This window comes from Danio rerio, chromosome 20 (genome assembly GCF_049306965.1).
Source record: "Danio rerio strain Tuebingen ecotype United States chromosome 20, GRCz12tu, whole genome shotgun sequence".
Taxonomy (NCBI): Eukaryota; Metazoa; Chordata; class Actinopteri; order Cypriniformes; family Danionidae; genus Danio; species Danio rerio.
The window spans coordinates 8,248,879-8,269,318 of record NC_133195.1 but is presented as its reverse complement, the minus strand read 5'-3'; the positions used below and the strand labels follow the sequence as shown (position 1 = coordinate 8,269,318).

General features: G+C 37.0%; 1 protein-coding gene across 5 annotated transcripts in view; it reads right to left on the bottom strand.

The window, feature by feature from the left end:
* prkaa2 (protein kinase, AMP-activated, alpha 2 catalytic subunit) overlaps positions 1-20,440 on the bottom strand; it is a 52,995-nt gene that overhangs the window by 2,990 nt on the left and 29,565 nt on the right. The window contains exons 7-10 of one of the 5 annotated variants that reach the window (XR_012396362.1): positions 19,048-19,549; positions 16,624-16,750; positions 13,060-13,362; positions 7,682-7,856 (exon numbers count right to left, since the gene is read on the bottom strand). Coding sequence is in view for 1 of the 5 variants with exons in the window: in XM_695739.10 (XP_700831.4) it covers positions 13,118-13,362; positions 16,624-16,750; positions 19,048-19,549 (874 nt within the window). In the remaining 4 variants the exon portion in view is untranslated. Of the gene's footprint in view, positions 1-7,681; positions 7,857-12,100; positions 12,176-12,774; positions 13,363-16,623; positions 16,751-16,854; positions 17,323-18,468; positions 19,550-20,440 lie in introns of those variants that run through there. The other 4 variants (XR_012396361.1, XR_012396363.1, XM_695739.10 and 1 more) reach the window with 4 other exon arrangements.

The following is a 20,440-nucleotide window of genomic DNA, read 5'->3' as shown; positions in this document are numbered from 1 at the left end:
GTTCTCCTGTTTAAAATGATATATGACACTTGAGGCTGACTGCTAAAATAAAAATAAAACTGCTTTTAAAAAAATAATATAATAAATATTATATTAATAAATAAATAATAAATAAATAATAATATAGGCCCATTAGGTGCCCACAAAATACCTCTAGGTCTTTAAGGGTTAATGTAGAGTTGCTCACCATCTGCAGCTACAACAGCTTGAACTCTTCAAGGAAGGCTTTCCGGAAGATTTAGGAGAATGCTTGTCACAGTTTTTAAGTATTTTTCTAGAAGCTCATAGAGTGCATCCGGAAAGTATTCAAATCTCTTCAATTTTTCCAACATTTTTATGGGCCAGCCTTATTCCAAAATGGATTTAATTCATTTATTTCCTCAGAATTCTACACACAATACACCATAATAACAATGTAAAAAAATAATAATTGTTGTAAATGTATTGAAAATAAAATACCTGAAAAATCACATGTACGTCTGTTTCACTGATCATTCTGGAGATGTTTCAGCAGCTTAACTGGAGTTCACCTGTGGTAAATTCAGTTGATTTGACATCATTTGAAAAGGTATACACCTGTCTATATAAGGTCCCAGGGTTGACAGTGCATGCCAAAGCACAAACCAAGCATGAAGACAAAGGAATTGTCTGTTGACCTCCAAGACAGAATTGTCTTGAGGCACAAGGCTGGGGAATGTTACAGAAAAAAAAATTCTGCTCTGAAAGTTCCAATGAGCACAGCGGCCTCCATTATCTGTAAGTGCAAGATGTTTGGAACCACCTCTTCCTAGAGCCGGCCGGCCATCTAAGCTGAGTGATCGGGGGAGAAGGGCCTTAGTCAGGGAGGTGATCAGTAACCCGATGGTCACTCTGTTTAAGCTCCAGCGTTCTTCTGTGGAGAGTGGAAAACCTTACAGAAGGACCCCTTCTGTGCAGCAATCCACCAATCATGCCTGTTTGGCAGTGGCCAGGCGAAAGCCACTCCCCGTCTGAAATTTGCCAAAAGGCATCTAATAGACTCTTTAACCATGAGAAACAAAATTCTCTGGTGTGATGAGATTAAAATTGAACTCTTTGGAGTGAATGCCAGGCATTACATTTGGAGAAAACCAGGCAACACTCATCATCAGGCTAATACCATCCATTTCAGCAGCAAGAACTGGAAGACTAGTCAGGATAGAGGGAAAGATGAATGCAGCAATGTACAGAGATATACTGATAAAAAGCCTGCTTCAGAGTGCTCGAGACAGGGGCGACAGTACATCTTCCAGCAAGACAGTGACTTAAAGCACACCACTAAAATATCAATGGAGTGGCTTCACAACAACTCGGAGAATGTCTTTGAGTGGCACAGCCAGAGCCCAGACCTCAATCCGATTGATCATTTCTGGAGAGATCTGAAAATGGCTGAACACCGTCACTTCCCATCCAACCTGATAGAGCTTGAGAGGTACTTCAAAGAGGAATGGGCAAAAGTCCCCAAAGATAGGTGTGCCAAGCTTGTGGCATCATATTCAAAAAGACTTGAGGCTGTATTTGATGCCAAAGGTGCATCAACAAGGTATTGAGCAAAGGCTGTGAATACTTATGCACATGTGATTTTTCAGGTTTTTTATTTGTATTAAATTAGCAAAAATCTTTTTTCATATCGTCATTATGAGGTATTGTGTGTAGAATGTTGAGGAAATGAATGATTTGAATCCATTTTGGAATAAGGCTGTAGCATCCAAAATTGTGGAAAATTGAAGCGCTTTGAATACTTTCCAGATGCACTGTATTTAACAATGCTGCTAAAAAAATCCTAATCATAAAAAATACAAAACTACAAAATGCATATACCACTTTATTATCCCTTTGCTTTTTTCGTTTCAACAATAAAAATTAAAGTGCAAATCAGAACAAGAACACCATGCAGTGCATAACTTTTCAAATACAAATCACACGCATAGACAGGAAGTGACACGCACATGTGTAGAGTACAGTACAGACAAGTAGACACTGACAGGCAGAGGTCATTTCCCAGCGGGGCTCGGAAACAGACAGAAAACACATATTAACTTCATGTTTCACAGCAGGGAGGCTGCTATCACACACTCGACACTACATTGGAGAGACGGAGAGGTATTATATCCAGCACAAACGCCTCTGCACAAACGGAACCATAAAGTCCTGAAAGTCACTCTAAACAGGCCACCAGTTTCCATTAAACACAGCTGTAAAGCTGATAAATCAGACTTAAAGGGAGCTTATTGCTCAAAAATCACTATTATAATTAGTTTGTGTGTCAAACGTCTGTGAACATAATCTGCTTCTAATGGTATCCATTTATTAATTTAATGTTTTTGTAATCAAACTTTATACAAACAGCCTGCAGAAACACTTTGATTGACAATCTCTCCTTCAATAGCATAGGGCATTAGTTTTTGAATCTGCCACTATGCTGACTCACAGGTATTTGTAGCTCCAATCTGATTTGAATTTAAAGTGGCAGTCACCTAAATGGTTAAATTAGGATCAAAGGCTAAAAAGTACAGCTTTATTTAGTTACAAAACATTATTTCTGGGGTGTTTTGAGGTGAAACTTTACATACATACACTCTGGGGACATCAGAGACTTGTTTAATATTTGGTAAAAAGGGGTATAATAGGACCCCTTTAAAACTGTGGTAAGTGACTCTGCCTCTATATATGTCAAACACTAACACAAGGGTGTCGAGCATGCAAACATTCACACAATTCCCAGCCACTCATAGACAATGTCATGGCAAAATCCAGCAGCAGGGGGCGATAAACTCCCTAAACCTTTTTTTTTTTTTTGTCTATCTTTCTTGACACTGACTTTTGGTGCGACCTGGGGTGAACTTGGGATTTGTGTGAAAAATGTTAAGAATGCGTAAAGGCTTTAAGTTCTGGAAGGAATTTCAGACTGTGCAATGTTTTTCCATGAAATCATCACCATAATCCAGTCTAATCCTCTCCGGAAATGAGAAAAAATAAATAAATACTTGGACTGAACTGTTTAGAGGCATAATTTATCTATAGCATTTCATATAAATGATATGATGACATGATTTGTGCGAGAACTGTCCATCTTTCTGCGTTTACATTCAGTTAAGGCAAGACACTGCAGGTGAATAGGGTAAAAAAAAAAATTATAATCCCATACTTCCTCTATTTATTACAAAATAATTCACTTTGATGAATGCATGATTCTTTTTTGAATTGTAAAACTGATACACTTGATAGCGCTTTGAAGTCAATAATTTTCTTAGGAAGTGTCACATACACAAGGCAAAAGTAATGTCTATTACTCCCTCTTTTATTTTTTTCTGTAAAGTTTTAAAAGTATTTTATAATTCTTTGACTTCACTTACAATAAACAAGAAGGCTATAAAAACCTCTCTAATGATGGAAAACAAAAACTTTATGTACAATCTAATAATTCAAACATGATGGAGCCCCTTTTATTACTTACTAAGTAATACTATCATAGTAATTACTACTATGATGTAGTATAATGTAATATAATATAGTATTTTTTTTATTTAATGTATGTTCTGTATCACTAAGTTTTGTGTTATTTTTACATATGTTATCATATAATCCTGTATGTTTGTAGTTATATGTAGGCTCAACCAGAATTCTGCGCGCGCAGAATTCTGCAAATTTTTAGCCCAACATTAAGTCTGTTTATTTACTTGAGTAAATGTGTGTAAATCTATATTTATTCAGTTTTTTTTATTACTTTTAGTAATATTGTTGACTAAAGTGAAAATGTTCACCTGATTTGTGTACAATGGAGTAATATTTTCTGTCTTTTACTGGATATATTATATGAAAAACTTGCTTTATTTACTAAATAAAGCAAATCTAATTGGATTTGCATTTTAAACATTAAATAAAAGTTAAACAGATATTATTTATTTATTTATATATATATATATTATTATAAGGTTTATATTATATAAAGGTTTTATATATTAAGGTTTTAGTTATGATACTCCCAAAATAATTCCGCAGAAATCCGCAGACTAAAATTCTTCGCAGAAATAGCAAAAAACGTTCGCAGATTCCGTCTGGCCTTAGTTATATGCTTCAATAATAAAAATAATAAAATAAAAAAAACTTCCTCTGTTTATTGACTAATATTATACTTTTTCAAAAATGTTTTATTTAAATATGCATCAAAGATTTCTAGAGAGAATATTTTGGAAACTCCATCACTCCATAATTCAGCAAATTCTAAACCCACCAATCAAGTAATTTATTTATCAACATGCCCCTCTGTAAAACCCTTCACAATACAGATATAAATATAACTGTGGATGTTTATGGCTGACTGTGAAGATTTATATTTATTTTTGAGAGACGGGTCTTTTAAAAAAAATGGAATTGTATTTGAAATCTACAGACGCAAATAGATTAGGTGCAACAAAAGTAACACTTTAAAGTGCGTCGTGCATGTCTTCTTTACATTAAAGTAGATTTAGAGTTAAAAAAATCCACACAAGGTGGTTTTTATTTAGCAAACAATAGAAATATTATATATTTTAATATTACAATGAGCTGAGCAGTTTACAGTGTAAAGGCTGATTTAAGTGCACGTGTATGCTACTGCGCGGCCTACGCATGGACGCATACCCCTTACCGTGGCCGTCGGTGCTGACATGCACCTGTCAAAAAATTTAACTACACGCAGAAAACGACGCACATCGCAAGCTCTGTGGTTGGTCGGCTTGGTATCGCTGACGAGTGTGGGCAGGACCGAAAGCCGCGCGAGCCCGATAGAGCGATTGTTTACAAGTGTGGAGTCCCGTGTTTACTTCATGGTTAAAGATGTTGCACGTCCGCCGGTTCCTGCCTCAAAATGAGCACGTTTAAGCCACTTGTACATTAAGGAAGCCTTCAGAAAAAAACAAAACACCAGCGAAGAAACTCGACACAGAGGAACATTAACACCTCACTGCCAACTAGCGTTTTGGAAGTGTTATTGCAGAGCAACACAAACAATGCGCAGAAGTATGAATGCACAGCTATGTGCATTGCATGCACCGTGGGTCACGCCGATCACTAGACACAGAAGTATAAACAAGGCTTAATGCTGGGTTCACACTAAACGTGGAGCACTGCAGCACTCAGGGAATGTTTTTCACCTCAAGTAAGCAACTTTTTAGATCTAATTGAATTATTTAAATTAGCACAGAAGACACAGTTGAGGCCAATGCCATGTGTCTGTTGCAAATGGGTTGTGCATTTTAATTAAACCAAGCCACCGTGCAGAAATTGACGCGTTTGACTTTGTATGTAATCTACTCGCGTGAATACTTAATTTCGCTTTTGGCTCACTCATCATTCTGAAAACCTGCGTGTGCAAGGAGGGGCCGGGTGTAAAAACAAACAAACATCCGATTCTTTTCCAATATTCCAATCCTACATACTGCCACCTTAATCTCGTTCTCTTGTTAGTGAACTTGGGAGTCTTTTAAATGAACGTCCGCACACACAAGATTAGCAATTTGCATAATAGACAGCCAAACCAGCTTTCCGCAAAGCACCACTTGTCCATAAAAAAGACAATTAATTCACCAAAATGAAGCAAAAAGAAAAAGTACTTTAACTGTACTGAACGTGAGGTTTTGCTGTCGGAGGTAGAAGCCAGAAAAAAGTTATCTGTCACTGTCCTGCCACTAGGACGCTTAATTTTACATCGTAAAGAATGAAGCAGCGTGAGTTAAGCAATTTGCACGTCAACCTATCAGGAGCTTTCTCTTGTTGGGGAGTGATTATGACGTAGCGCCTGTTGTTGGTGTCCCGGGGGGAAATCTGAGCTCGGCTTAGTAGGAAGCACCACTGAAAGCTTCCATTATCCAAATATAGTTTCTGGAGGACTTTATTGAACTCACAGAGCTGGGTGCACCTCTAAATGCATCTAGTGCATGACTCCAAATAAATCATCGCTGTTTTTCAGTCTTCCTAAAGCACATAAACAGCTACTCCCTCAATAAAATCTATGTAAGCCATTTAGAAATGGAGCTAGAGTCACCAGGCAGACAGAAGCCCTGCCCATGACACGAATCTGCATCTATTGTGAAGTGAATTTGTCGCGCGAATGAAGCAAGTAAACTGTAAATGTTCACATGTCTATTTACGTGAATACTGCAATTTATCCGCACGTACAGCAACTGGAGTCAACACAGCATAAGACGTCTAAATGCATATTTTACCACAGTTTTTAGTTTATGGTTTTGTAGTAATAGATTAAAAAACATTTACTGTCACCTACAAGCTGTTGCCGCTACATTTTTAAACCATAATATTGTCGTCTAAAAATCAAGCGATCATGACAAACTAGCATTTGAAAGCTTAAAATTATTTGTTGATAATTAATGTTAAATGTTTTGTCGTTAAAATGTTTTGATAGATATTACTTAGCAACAGATATTTATTGATTTGCAACAAGGATACTCATCAGAGTGGTAAAGCATTACTTTGCTACAGCAATTCACATGTAAAATTTAGTTTAGATGTTTTTAAGAAGCTAAATTCCAATAAAATACTATCAAACTGCCCATACTGCTTCAGAATTGCATGTCTAATTTACAAATATTGTCAAACGTATGAGGAAATAAGGTTCCTATTCCTCAAAACATAGAGGCGCCCTTGTATAGTCATCCATGAAAAATGAAAGTACTATATTGGTAATGTTTGGAACTGCGGCCGAACCAAATCTTGAATTATCAATATCAAATTTGGAATTTATTTTGATCATATTTTTAGCTTTGAATGTCTGTAAATTTTAGGCTAAACATGTTTTATAAAATACATATTTTGTGTATTATAATGACATAAACATAAAGGCACATAACTTTTGTTTGCTTTTTATAGTTTTTTTTTTTAACTTCTCATTATGGCTACAATCTGACATCTGCTTTTCTTCAAATAAGCTTAAATCTGTGCACCAAAGCATTGAAGATTGACAGTCATCAAACATCTCAATTTCATGTCTGTTTTCAAAAAGTGGTGGCGACAGTTGGGTTAAACAAGTTGCATAAAAAAATTAAAGACTTCTCTGGACAATCTAAAGTGACTGAACAGCCATTCGTCACTCTTAGCAAGCATATCTGCTCTCTCTCTCTCTCTTCTTAGAGCATACCCCACAATGCCTTTAAACAATGTGTCATGCCATTCATTTTCATCCACCCTGTAAATAACATTATTTAATTATACTTAGGATTCTTTAGCTAATAAGGCTTACATTATTATTGTGTACCTGCAGGATAAGTTGTTCTTGAATTTCTTTGTACTATTATAATCATGCCATATTTGCAAAAACATCCGTACACACTTTTTACACACTAATGTAAGCGAATGCATATTCAGTGAATGAGACCCATTGTTTTTGCCAGCAGTGTCTTGCCTTTTGAGCTGTGTATCATAAAAATCCAGCATAGTTGTACAAAACACACAAACACTCTGCTTCATGCACACAACACCAGACATTCGTACAGTACGAGACAGAGGGAACATTCAGGAAGACCAGCACGTCTATAGAAAATTGAATTTAGTTTATGAATATGAAAACGACTAAGAACTCTTGCTTTGCTTTTAGTTCAAAACCAACAAAATGGATGATTAAATGATACAGATTTGTTGATCAAACTGAATTTTCTTCTTTTTTGGCTGCCTTGATTGATTGATTGCTTGATATATAATTCATTTTCACAAATCGCAAGTGTTTGTTGTACAGGATTGTCTATTCAGACGTGTGTTGGCACAAACACAAACAACCATCCTGAATTCCCACTGAAATCCGCCATCTTCTGACGTTTTTTCACGAGTAACACTTCAGAGGTGAGCTTAAATACAGAATAAATATGTGTAACTAATAAATACAGCGGATCTATTCCATACAAACAACCACACGCATAAACAAATATATTAAGCATATTCGGTTAGAAGCAATTATGTTCGTCTATTTAAGGCAAGGGTGTCCAAACTCGGTCGTGAAGGGCTGGGCTGCGTTCGAAACCGCATTCTTCCATACTATATAGTACGCTAAAACCAGTATGCGAGCCGAGTAGTATGTCCGAATTCACAGAATTCGAAAATCAGTATGCGAGAAGTACCCAGATGACTTACTACTTCCGGCGAAATTCTGAATTGCGCATTCCATGCACGCTGTGCTATCCCATGATGCCCCGCAAGAGAATTCATGAATAGGAGTAAAGTGACGCAAATGACGCAGGTAGGTAATGTGACCATGACAAAATGGCAGATGTTGTACGTCTGAATTCCATTCACACTTTTAACATTTATACTGTATAAACGTACTTTTCTAACGGCCGAGTTGTACGTTTAAATTCAAATGCAGTACCTACTGAGTAGTAGGCAATTTCGGACGCAGGTATGGTGTCCTGCAGATTTTAGCTTCAACATGTCTCAATACACCTGCAGGGATGTTTCTTTCTAGAAAGCCTAGTAAGAGCTTGATTAGCTAGCCCAGGTGCGTCTAATTAGGGTTGAAACTAAACTTTGCAGGACACCAGCCCTCCAGGACCGAGTCTGGACACCCCTGATTTAAGGCAATCGATGGGAGAAGGGTTAAATGCTCTCGGTTTGGGTTCTCTTCAGATACACACCATCCATATTTAATTATTCCCTATTTAATCATGTTTAAAAATGAAGTACATGTTCCATAAATCATCCAATATATTTAAAACTGTTTACTTAGTAAGTAAATGCACATGTGTACGTTTAATGCACCCATTTCATATATTTGAATCCTTTCGATAGATGATTTTAATTCAACATAGGCTCATTCTGAAAACGTAGCCCTATATACATTTATATATAAAAATACATTTGGCTGCATTTCATCTTTTTAATGAATGCTACAGGCCGGTACTTTGCGCTTGCCAGCTGACTGCTTACCTCCCTATGAACAGCATTCCTGCTATTACCAGTTTGTTCAGTAGCTCGCCATGTAAGTCGGCGGACTTGAGACGCAGAGAGAAGTCGACCACGAAGACGGGGTTTGAGTCTGGTGAAGAACATTTCCAGAAAGCAGGTAAGACAAAAACAAAAGTAAATAGCAGGGTGAGAATGAGGTAAAATCTGAAAACTTGGTTAAAATCAGGCTGCCGCGAGGGCTTTTGTTTTTCTGGGTTGCTTTTGAAAAATGTTGGTTGGGTTTAGTGGAGTGGGTGGGCGTGTCAATCGGAGCTATTGAAAACACCATTAGTTGGGTTTAACGAAGGAGGAGGGTGGGTCAGTCGATCGGTCAGTCAGCGATTCAGTCAGCGATTCAACAGCTAGAGAAATTTGGGATATCAAAAAATGTACACAGCAGCCTCTGGTGGATTTGCGAAAACAAAACTGCAAAAAAAAAACGTATCTCGTAGGACGTATTTGGCGCTCTCCAGAAATGTATATAGCGGTACGTTTTCAGAATGAGCCTGGATTATTGCAGTCCAATTGTATGAGTATATTTTTGATACATACATTTAATACATTTCAACAGCTGGTATATATTTGAACGCACAATGAAACGTGTAATACTATGTATTTAAATATTGCATATTAAAATGTACGTGATGTAGAAAACTGTGTATGTATCTATAGATTTTTACCATGCATTTAATATGTTTAAAGTGTAAAAGCTGATAAATGTTTGAATTTTGAATATTTTTGTATTCAAATATGTCATATTTAAATGCATTCAGTTGATTAAGTGACGTTTTTAAACTAATTTCGAGAGGAGCACGTGATATAATTGACTGCAGCTGGCCACCTATTTACACTCATTAGTTAGCCAATCAGATCTATCCTAACTCACTATAAGTAGCCTAGCTAGATATTACTTCCTTATCTTCGTTTTCCGAAGAACCCCCCCATCCACCCCCCTTCTCCTCCTTTTATCTTTTACAAGAAAGGGGAGTTCTCGAGAACCACCTGATCTCGTACTCCCCTCACATGCTCTATGGACCTGGCAGGAGCCCTGGGCTCAACTTTCTCCGAGCTCAGGGTTCTCTCCCGGGACAGCATGCCAAACTTGCTTACAGTTGTCAAACTATATCTAACTGAACTCTTGAAAAATGTATATTATTTGAGTGTTCAAATAATAATAATCAGAATATATGAAATGTATGTATTACATGAAATGTATTTTTAAAGCATAAATCAAATACAATTGTATAATCTATTTTTCCTGTAGATAATAGTTTTACTATTATACCAAACGGACGAAAAAAACTATATAGTTGAAGATTAAATGAATTTTTAAAATATATATATTTTTCACATTTCTGTTTAACAGAGCAGGAGGATTTTTTCACAGTATTCACATTTATATATTACTTCACTCTGTATAGCCATGAGATATTAAAGTAATATCAGGACTCATATAGCCTCTTTACCCTTGTGTATTACTCCACCAAAACGAGTGGCAAGCAGAGGACTACAGTTTGTGTAGAGGACTAAAGTACTGCAGCTGTTGGACAACATAACTAACTTTTGAAGCTTTAGACTAAGAATGTAGTTGTTTAGATTGCAACTATGCAGTTTATTTATAAAGATTTATAAAGCCTATTTTAAAGATTAGTAATTTCGGATTTAGTGCAGTGGGGGCCATTACGCACCATTCACACGGGGTTTCAGCATCAACGCTTGAAAGACGTTGTGTCTGAAGTTGGGGCTGACGCGATCGTCATAGCTGCGTCAGCCAATGAAATTAGACAGCAATAGGCCACTGTCTGAGCTGGTGTATTTGCATACAGCGATCTAATTGGCTGACACTTCCATTGGCGCTTGAAAAATTGAGCAAGTCCCAATTTTTGCAGCGAGCAACTACTCTGAAGTGGTGCAGACAGATCCACAATGCAGTTCGGCAACACCTGACGTCATCCATTCAAAGTGAATTGCAAGTGTTTAAGCCTAGTGTAAATGGGGAGTAAGCATGTCATACTGAGCAGAGCAGACAGTTGACGTTCCGCCACAAGATGGCGACAGAGATCACAAAATAAAACTTTAGGGAAGAAAAACAGCGTTTTCGTAGTGTAAGTTTCAAACTACAACTGAACAAATCATTACAGAAAATTGACATTCTAAGTCAATCTCTCTATTTGTATTTTGTAGTGCTGTATTTATACCATAGTAATAGTAATCTAATTTTAATTGCTATCAATAATTTTGTCTTCAACTCTCTCTATCTCTCTCTCTCTCTCTCTCTCTCTCTCTCTCTCTCTCTCTCTCTCTCTATATATATATATATATATATATATATATATATATATATATATATATATATATATATATATATATATATATAGTATTACTATTACTACTTGTAGTATTACTACTACTACAAAATACAAATAGAGAGATTGACTTAGAATGTATATATATATATATATATATATATATATATATATATATATATATATATATATATATATATATATATATATATATATATAAAGTTGTTGTTACCAATTAAAATTAGATTACTATTACTAAGCTGAATGTGTTGTTCAGAGAAATTTCTTTAATAATGTCTGCCAGGCCGTGTATGTCTGTAATAATCTCAACCATGGAGAATATTTTAAGGCCGCCTAATTAAAGGTCTACTCATATCAACAAAATGACTGGCACATTCTGTGCCTCATCCGTCTCTATCTGCATTTTCACCATATCAAGGCACAACATTTAGGCTCTGGCTGTCCTCGTCCAGCATATCTGTCTGTCTAAACTAAAGCAGCTGTGATATTAGCAAGGCCTCAGAAACACACACTTTACATCTGATCCGGATGAAGATGGTGTGTATCATCAGGGATTTACTGCAAACCAAACCACAAGATCTTCACACTATAAATTAACTCTTAAATAACGCATATAGATATTTTCGTAAAGTAAGAAAAACTATCTGATATAATAAAAGTGATCTTTGCTCTGTATGTATAAACATATTTTGGTATGCCTTTGCAATAGAACTAAGAAACTAAACTATACAAATCAAGTGATTGATGTGAGAATATAAATATACTGCATAATACATATTATCAAAAGAAACGTGTATATAAAATCAAAAGTATGTTCTTTTTTTGAGTTTTTAGGAAGGTGGGTGATGACGAGAAACTAAACTAAAGGTAACCCTAAAAAAGTTTTGGACTAAATGAATGTCATTGCATTACATAAAATAAATAATAAAACCAAATAAAAAAATAATATATATTAAACTTGGTTAAAATGATGGTTTAACCAAAATCTGTTAAATTATGGTTGTATATATAAAAAAGAAAATAGTTATATTTAAATATTAATACTACTACTAATAATATAATAATTATTAATAGTAGTGTTGTTGCAAACAAATAAGTAATATAGTGATGATTGTAATAACCAATAACATTTTTGTTAAATAATTGTTGGTAATAACAACACTAATAATAATAATAATAATAATAATAATAAATATTATTAGTATTAATAATAATAATAATAATAATAATAATAATATTGTTGTTGCAAACATAAAAGTATTATATAATAATATTGTTATTAAACATCCTATCAACAACAACAACAACAACAACAATAATAATAATAATAATACATAATTGTATTATTATTATTATTATTATTATTATAATTATTATTATTAATATTATAATTAAATAATAGTACAAGTATTTATTATTTTTAAATTGTATTCTTCTTCTTATTCTTATTCTTATTATTATTAAATATATTTATTACAATAATAATACAGTTACTTTTAAAACTACTAATAATATAGCCGATAAATACATTTTGTAATTACTACAATAAAAATCCAAAAGTGCATTGTCATTAATTCAAATGACAATTCCGATTCGCATTATATAATGAAACAAACTCACAAAAAGATTGCTTGTTTGCTGATGCTAGTAATAGCACAAGTGGTTAATTAACACAATGACTTTCATTTATTTGCATGTGTCCAAAACCTTTCTGAGGGTAAATCTGCTACTATAGGCCTGAAATAAATCAACCTCGAAATCTCTTCAAAATTCGACCCTTCACCTTCTGCCTGCTTCATAAGAGGTAAAGAGCATCAGTGATGGAGGTGTGTGAGCGGATCTCAGCGGGCCAGTGTGGTGATGAGGCTGGCACACATCTCGAAGAAGTCCATAGTGTGGCTGCCCTGGCGTGGGGTCAGTAGGGGTGTGCTTCCGGTCAGAGAGCCGGGCAGAGAACTGCTGAGCTGTGGCATCTCCATCGCCACCACGGACGCTGAGTCGATGCTGAGCCGCGGACGAAGTAGACCCGCTGTAGAGCCGGAGCGCTGCGGTGTCGACGAGCCTGACTTGTGCTCCATTATATCATCTGAAAAGACAGGAGAAGAAAATAAAAGAGTTGTATAGTGTTGGGGAATGTTACATTTGAAAATAACGCATTACAATATCATGTTACTCCTTAAAAAAGTAACTAGTTGCATTTTTTGTAACGTTTCATGGAAAGTAATGTGTTATGTTACTTTTGATTTACTTTTGTGTTACTTTTTCCTATCTGGCTGAAGCTTGATCTCTTTCAGAACTTTCAGGGTTTTTTATTTTTAAATAGATGAGCTATTAATTAGATATGCAATTAACAACCACATATATAACCTACACCTTCATTTACCTTTGAAGACACATCAAAAAATAAGAATTTTGGATGTTATCTTCCGAGAACTTCCTGTTCCAGAGCTGCATATGCCGTATATACCAATCCAAGCTCATTCTAAAAACGTCCTGCTATATACACTTCTGGAGATCGCCAAATACGTCCCAAAGATACTTTTTTGCAGTTATGTTTCGCAAATCCACCAGAGGCCACTGTGTACGCTTTTTCAGACTGCAAATTTATTTCACAATTGCCATTTGTGCCTGCTGTTCTCACCTAATCCACCAGAGGTCGCTGTCGACTGACTGGATGACTGACTATCATTTTCAATTCCACTCTGCGTCTCCCTGCGGAGGTAAGCAGTCAGCTGGTAAAAAGAAAAGGAACGGCGTCATACCCACCCATAGCGTTCGATTTAAAGATGAAATGCAGCCATACCTACTTCTGGATACATAATTCGCGACCTCTAGAAATCTATATAGGGCTACGTTTTCAGAATGAACATATGTTAGTAAATACAGATTAATAAAAGCAATATATTTGCTACTTTTGTACTTTTAATTGAGTAAAATCACTGTCCATTGAGACAATCCCCTTTTCCCTTTCTTCGATGAGTTAATATAAAACTAAATAATTAGAATATCTTCCATCTTGGTTTCTGCAGGAAGCAAATTTTTATTGCGTGCGGTATTAAAAGTGACTACATACATTTTAATGCAGCAGTTAATTTTTTAAAAAGCGAATCAATTAAAATAACAAGTAACTTTCATTACATTTTTTTACAAAAAGTAACAAATATTATTATATAACGCACGTAATAATGGATATGTGCACCTTTGTCAAAATCGCGCGTCTTCTGCCCGGTCCTTAAATAGTCTCCACCGCATCCCTTCCAGCTCTTTAGGTACGTCGGGCGCAACTCAACCCCACCGCTCTTCAGCACGCAACTCACCCCACTGCTCAACAGGTACGTCGCGCGCAACTCAACCCAACCGCTGTTTTCAGATACAACTGGGGTATTAGACGCAAATAAAGAGTAAGGTGAGAGTGTGATGGAATTTAATAACACACGCCAAATGGAATGAAAAAAAAAAACTTCAGCATTTCGCGATGTGTAAGTGTGTGTGTGTGTGTGTGTGTGCGGTCCTTTACTGACAGCCGCGTGTGTGGATCTTGTCGGAAAATATGGCAAAGTCTTACATGACGGTAATAGTTTGATTGCAGTGTTTACTTCAATAGTCACTAATTTCTGCATACTCCACATGTCTTAATTACATTTCTGTTTAGTTCAGTTATGACTTTGGTCATATTAAGGTGATCAAAAATCACTGTTTGGAGTTTATATAGGCCTACAGTTCAAAACTCATATTCTGTGTAAACAAAAAAACAAGACTCTTTGAAAATGATGACATCATTTGTGCAGAGTTACAGAGGTGTAGATCAAAAACAAGCACAAACAAACCCACACAAATGGTGGATTATGTGGTAGTGTTGGTGTTGCTCAAGTGTTTGCTAATGATTCATCAGCAAAGTGTGGAAATTACAACCAACAGTGAAGATGCATCTAGCACACATGGAAAATTCTACATACAAACCAGCGCTGAGCCGCCAACGGCATGTTGTCGCTTCCCTACTGGTAACATTTACTATGGTGACAGTGACAAAAACTGGTCTGGCATATGCAATGTTTCTGATTTTCACGAATATGTAAACAGATTGTTTTAAAAGCGTGGAAACGTGAAACTTTCAAATAAAAGGGGTAAAACTATATTGTGGCTACATTGTTGTCATGTAACTGTAGCTTGGGAGGTACATTTGGCTTTGTGCTTTATATGTATATGTGCTTTATATGTATATGTATATGTATAGTTTTTGTAGTGAACTAATAAGGGAAAACAACAGTCTGAAGATTGCTAAAACTGAACTGTGTTAAGAAAATCTTTGGAAACAAATTACATCAAATGTGAGAACGAGAACTTTAACCTTTCAAAATCCTTCATTGTCGATGATTCACCAGTGCTTGAAATTTCAAAGTATTCCAAACTGTTCGAAAGAAAAAGGGAATAGGGGGATAACTCGGGATTGAACAGAACCAGAAACTGTGTATTCAAACTAAGGTCTAGAGGATTAATTCCAACCACGCTTTTTGCAGTTCTTTGAAGTTGCTTTCCTACTTCAGCAAGAAGATCATCATATTGTTAGGTTTAACTCACATAAAAAAGTCTGTAAATACTGACAGACCGATAATAATAATCCCTTACATTTATAAAGCGCTTTCTGGGCACTCAGAAAAGTGCCAGACCGCACACCACATTTTGGTGCCAGACCGCACACCACACACCAGCTGATTGGTGGAGACAGGGCCGGAGTGGGACTCTTTTTCAGCCCTGGAGTTTCAAGCCTTAGACCGGCCCACTTCAGTTCACCACTGACTATAATAAAATAAGGTCATTTCCAATTCAGTTTCTAATTACACTATCATGTCTTTTTTTGATAAAACAGCTGTTTTAGAACTTCAAATGTTCAACAACCCTTACAGTATTTTATGTCTTAACAATAAAAATGAAAAAAAAAAAAATTGTCATTCAGACGAGGTCCGAACCCGTATTGGTGGCGTCATACCCTAACGTCCTTACCACTGTACCACAACAGCTGTACAGTAAATAGTGACTTATCTAGTTATATCATCATTAACCTGCAGGCTGCATTTTGCTAACAAGGCTACGAGAAAATAGATAAAAAGAGCAGAGCTGCGGTAAAATAATGAATAAGAAGGCTGTGGTCAAGTAAATAAATAAATTATTTTTAAAAAGTGTGACTGCTTAGAGCAACAGATTCTGGAGCTAGGAACACCGGCCCTCGCGGCCAAAAAAACAGACCGGCCCACCGGGAATTCTCCCGGTCCACCCGATTAGCCAATCCGGGCCTGGGTGGAGAGGAGAGTTGCAGAGAGCTAGCTGCCAGGTATTGAGTATTCCTTACCGTCAATGCTCTTAAAGTCGAGCAGGTAGCTGCGATTGTCCACCTGGTAGAGCTGCAGACTCATTTTCACGAAATTCCCTGTGACAGGATTCTTCCGGCGCACTCTTAGGTGATACGGATTCACCACCTAAATCACACACATCGACACATGGTTTTCTTAATAAGCAAGGCAACACAATGCAGATGAACAGGGTAAAAATAATACAATTTATAATTTTCACCACTTTTTTTAGAACAATTTTTCTTTAGCGTTATTATTTCATTAAATATATAGCATATACATTGCCATACATTTCTAATACAAAAAAACCCCAGAAAATTCTGGATATAGTTGGGTTCAAAATTCTTGTTTAATATTTCATATTTTATCTCTGCTGTGATGACAGCACATACTATTTTACTAGATATTTTTCAAAATACAAGCATTCAGATTAATGTGTGATTCAAAGGCTTAATTAGGGTAATTAGGCAAGTTATTTTATAACAGTAGTTTCTTCTGCAGACAATCAAAAATATATATTGGTTAAGGGGGCTAATAATATTGGTCTTAAGTAAAAGGTTTCAAAATATTTAAACCTGCTTTTATTCTAGCCAAAATAAAACAAATAAGACTTTCCCCAGAAGACAAAATATTAAAGGAAATAGCTGACATCATAAGGCGAATCCTCCAGTTGTAGTGTCCACAGGACCACATCGTACCTGGGGCCTCATGTATCAACGCTGCGTACGCACAAAAACTTTGCGTACGCCAGGTTTCACGCTCAGAATCGCTCACGTTTGGATTTACTAACAATGAACTGAACGTGGGAATGTGCGCAGGTTCACGGCAGCTTTCTGGCAGGCGTACGCACATTTTTTGTGCGTGTCTGTTTTATTTCCATTGGCGACTCCTAGAGGCAGTTGTGTTAAATTCTTCTCTACAAAGTGTCTGATCCTTGCAATGGCAGCTGTATGAGACGGGTTCATATAGTAGGTATGTAAGATTTCCATACCATACAGTTGAGCAGCTAAACATTAAAGCACAATTTGCAGCGGTCGCCTGTTTTCCCAATGTAATCTGAGCTATCTACTGCACGCACATTGCTATAAAGACACTATCTGAAGATAAATTTGCATGCGTGAATCAGAAACATTTCCATTCAATAAATGTGCAAATTAAATATGATGCACAAACTTATTAATGATTCCTACTTGTCTTTCTCGTGATAAATAGTGGGCAAAATCTGATATGTAGCGGGAAAAAAAAGAAGAAAGAATTCATCAGACACTGGATTCGAACCGAGTTTGTGCTCGAACGTGTCAGTACATGATCATATGCTTCTTATGAGGTGCGCCACTGCGACTGCTGAGGGTACTGCAACATTTTACAGATATAAACCACACTATTTCTTTTTTAAATGCACTCAGTGCGATGTTCAGACCCAACTGTGTTAACCGTATCAGCTAAACTCTCCCACTCTATTTTTTTCTTTTGTTGTTAATTCCGGAGAACAAACTTGCAAATAACACCGCTTTTCTCCGTTCTACCTCCGAAAGCAGCACCTCCAATTCACATTCTGTTCAAAGTTTCTCTTTTTGTTTGATTTTGCCTTTGCTTTTTCGTTGGGTTTTTCCATTAGCATAGTCATTAGCATATTCATACGGGGGAGGAGGCAGGGAGGGGTTTTGCGCTCGTGCATGTTGCGCTCAGTTTCACGTTCATTCGGATGTACAAAAGAATATGCGTGAGATTCGGCGTACGCAGTGTTTCATACATCTGAAATTTTTTCTGCGTACGCACATTTACAGCTTTGTGCGTACGCAATGTTTTAGTAAGATTTCCACGCAAGTCTTCGTACATGAGGCCCCTGGAGTTTTTGAAAATCTTCACCTTGACCAGAAAGTTTCAGTTTCAGTTACCCAATATTCAGCCTTCGTGTGGACAAACAGCATAAAAAAAGTGTGGTTTTCAAAATACCCACACCCCAAGGTCACTGGTTACCGGCTGGGCATTTTACTCTGTCTCGCGCTGAACGCTGTCGACCAATCGCAACAGGCAGTCATTAGTCCAATCAGTGCAGATTAGCGTCAAGCTAACGAGGGGTTTGGGAACAAATTAATCTCTGAACGATTCATATGGGAGTCGCTGGGTAATTAGGTAAAAATAAATGCACATTTTAAGACAATGAAAGTGTTTTTTGACCTTGCATGCAAATCAGCCTGTTGTCGGAGACCCTTAAAACCCAAATATGATCGTTTTTAATGAATAATAGGGGCTCTTTAAGTGCGACAAAAAAAAACACTTTTGAATTTTGTGAATTTTGAATCTTTTTGAATCATTAGACAAAAAAAGGTGAATCTCAAAATTGACAGCTGCTTAAAAAACAGTGTCTTCGCTTTTAGTGTCCTGCCACAAACATGCAAAATTGTGCTTGAGCAACTCACTTTCCACTCGTACTCCAGCTGTTTCATGGCTCTGTAAACCTCTGCCATGATGTCGTAGGGTTTGCTCTGGCTCCGGATGCCCAGGTGCCACTTTGCCTTCTTGACGGCCAGCGGTTTGGGTCTAGTGGTATTAAGGGCATCCAGGGGGCAACGTGCTTTAGGGCTGTCGGCCAGCAGCGGCGGCATGCGTTCAGGGTGAGGTTTGACTCCAGGTGGCAGAGGCATGCCCTCCTCCATGAAGGAGCTGGTCGGGGGACTAGAAGCCAGGTAAAACTCGCTGGCCTGGTTCATGATCCGCCGGTTGTCGATGATGAGGTGATACGCCACCGCCAGCTGGTCTTGAGGGTCTCCGCTGTACAGGCTGCTCAGTACTTCAGCTTCAGTGCATTCAAACTTCTCACACACCTCACGCACGGCCTCCTCATCCACTACTGTGGCATCATATGAGGGGTCCTCAGGGAACAGGTAGCCAGGAAGATCCTGTTTGAACCATTCATGCTCTCTGTCAAATTAGAGGAAATTTCTCTATTAACAATCTCTACATCATTTCATGCATTTTATTTGCACAAAAATGGTGTTTTTGAGGACTGAAAGAGCACACTGTTGAAAATGTATGCAGTTTTTGAAAGCAAAAGCTATAATTATTTTCTCCGTATAAATGAAGTTTCACAAACTAATTTCGAGAGGAGCACGTGATATGATTGACTGCAGCTGGCAACTCATCTACACTCATTAGCTAGCCAATCAGATCAATCCAAACCCACTATAAGTAACCTAGCTAAGAACTACTCCCTTATCATCATTTACCCGAAGAAACCCCCCATCCACCCCTTCTCCTCCTTTCCTCTTTTGCCGAGGGGAGCTCTCGAGAACACCCGATCTCGTACTCCCCTCACATGCTCTATGTACCTGGCGGGAGCCCTGGGCTCCACTATCTCCAAACTCAGGGTTCTCTCCCGGGACAGCATGCCAAACCTGCTAACTTGCTAACAAGTTGTCAAACAGTATCTAAGTGTGAACTCTTGAAACTACATAAATGCGATTTTTGTAAAAGCAGAGATATTATCAGGGTGTGTATTTATTTATTTATTTATTTTCATAAAGTGATACTAAATACTGGACTGCATGTACCCAGCTAACAATTTCAGGTTGTAAAAATGTTTCCTTAACATTCACATAAAGTCCCTTAAGGCAAGTCATTTCAATCGGCGGCGTCTTTGTAACACCTCTCGGGCAGTATGCTCTGGCATTCTGTCTGAATGGAAAAAACATCAAATTCTCTAAAATTGCTTGCCAAGCTTATGATTTATTAAGTTTATATAAGGAATCACCAATATAATTAAACAACTAATTCTTTACTTTAGTTTTTAAGCGTTCTAATCACACAAAATCT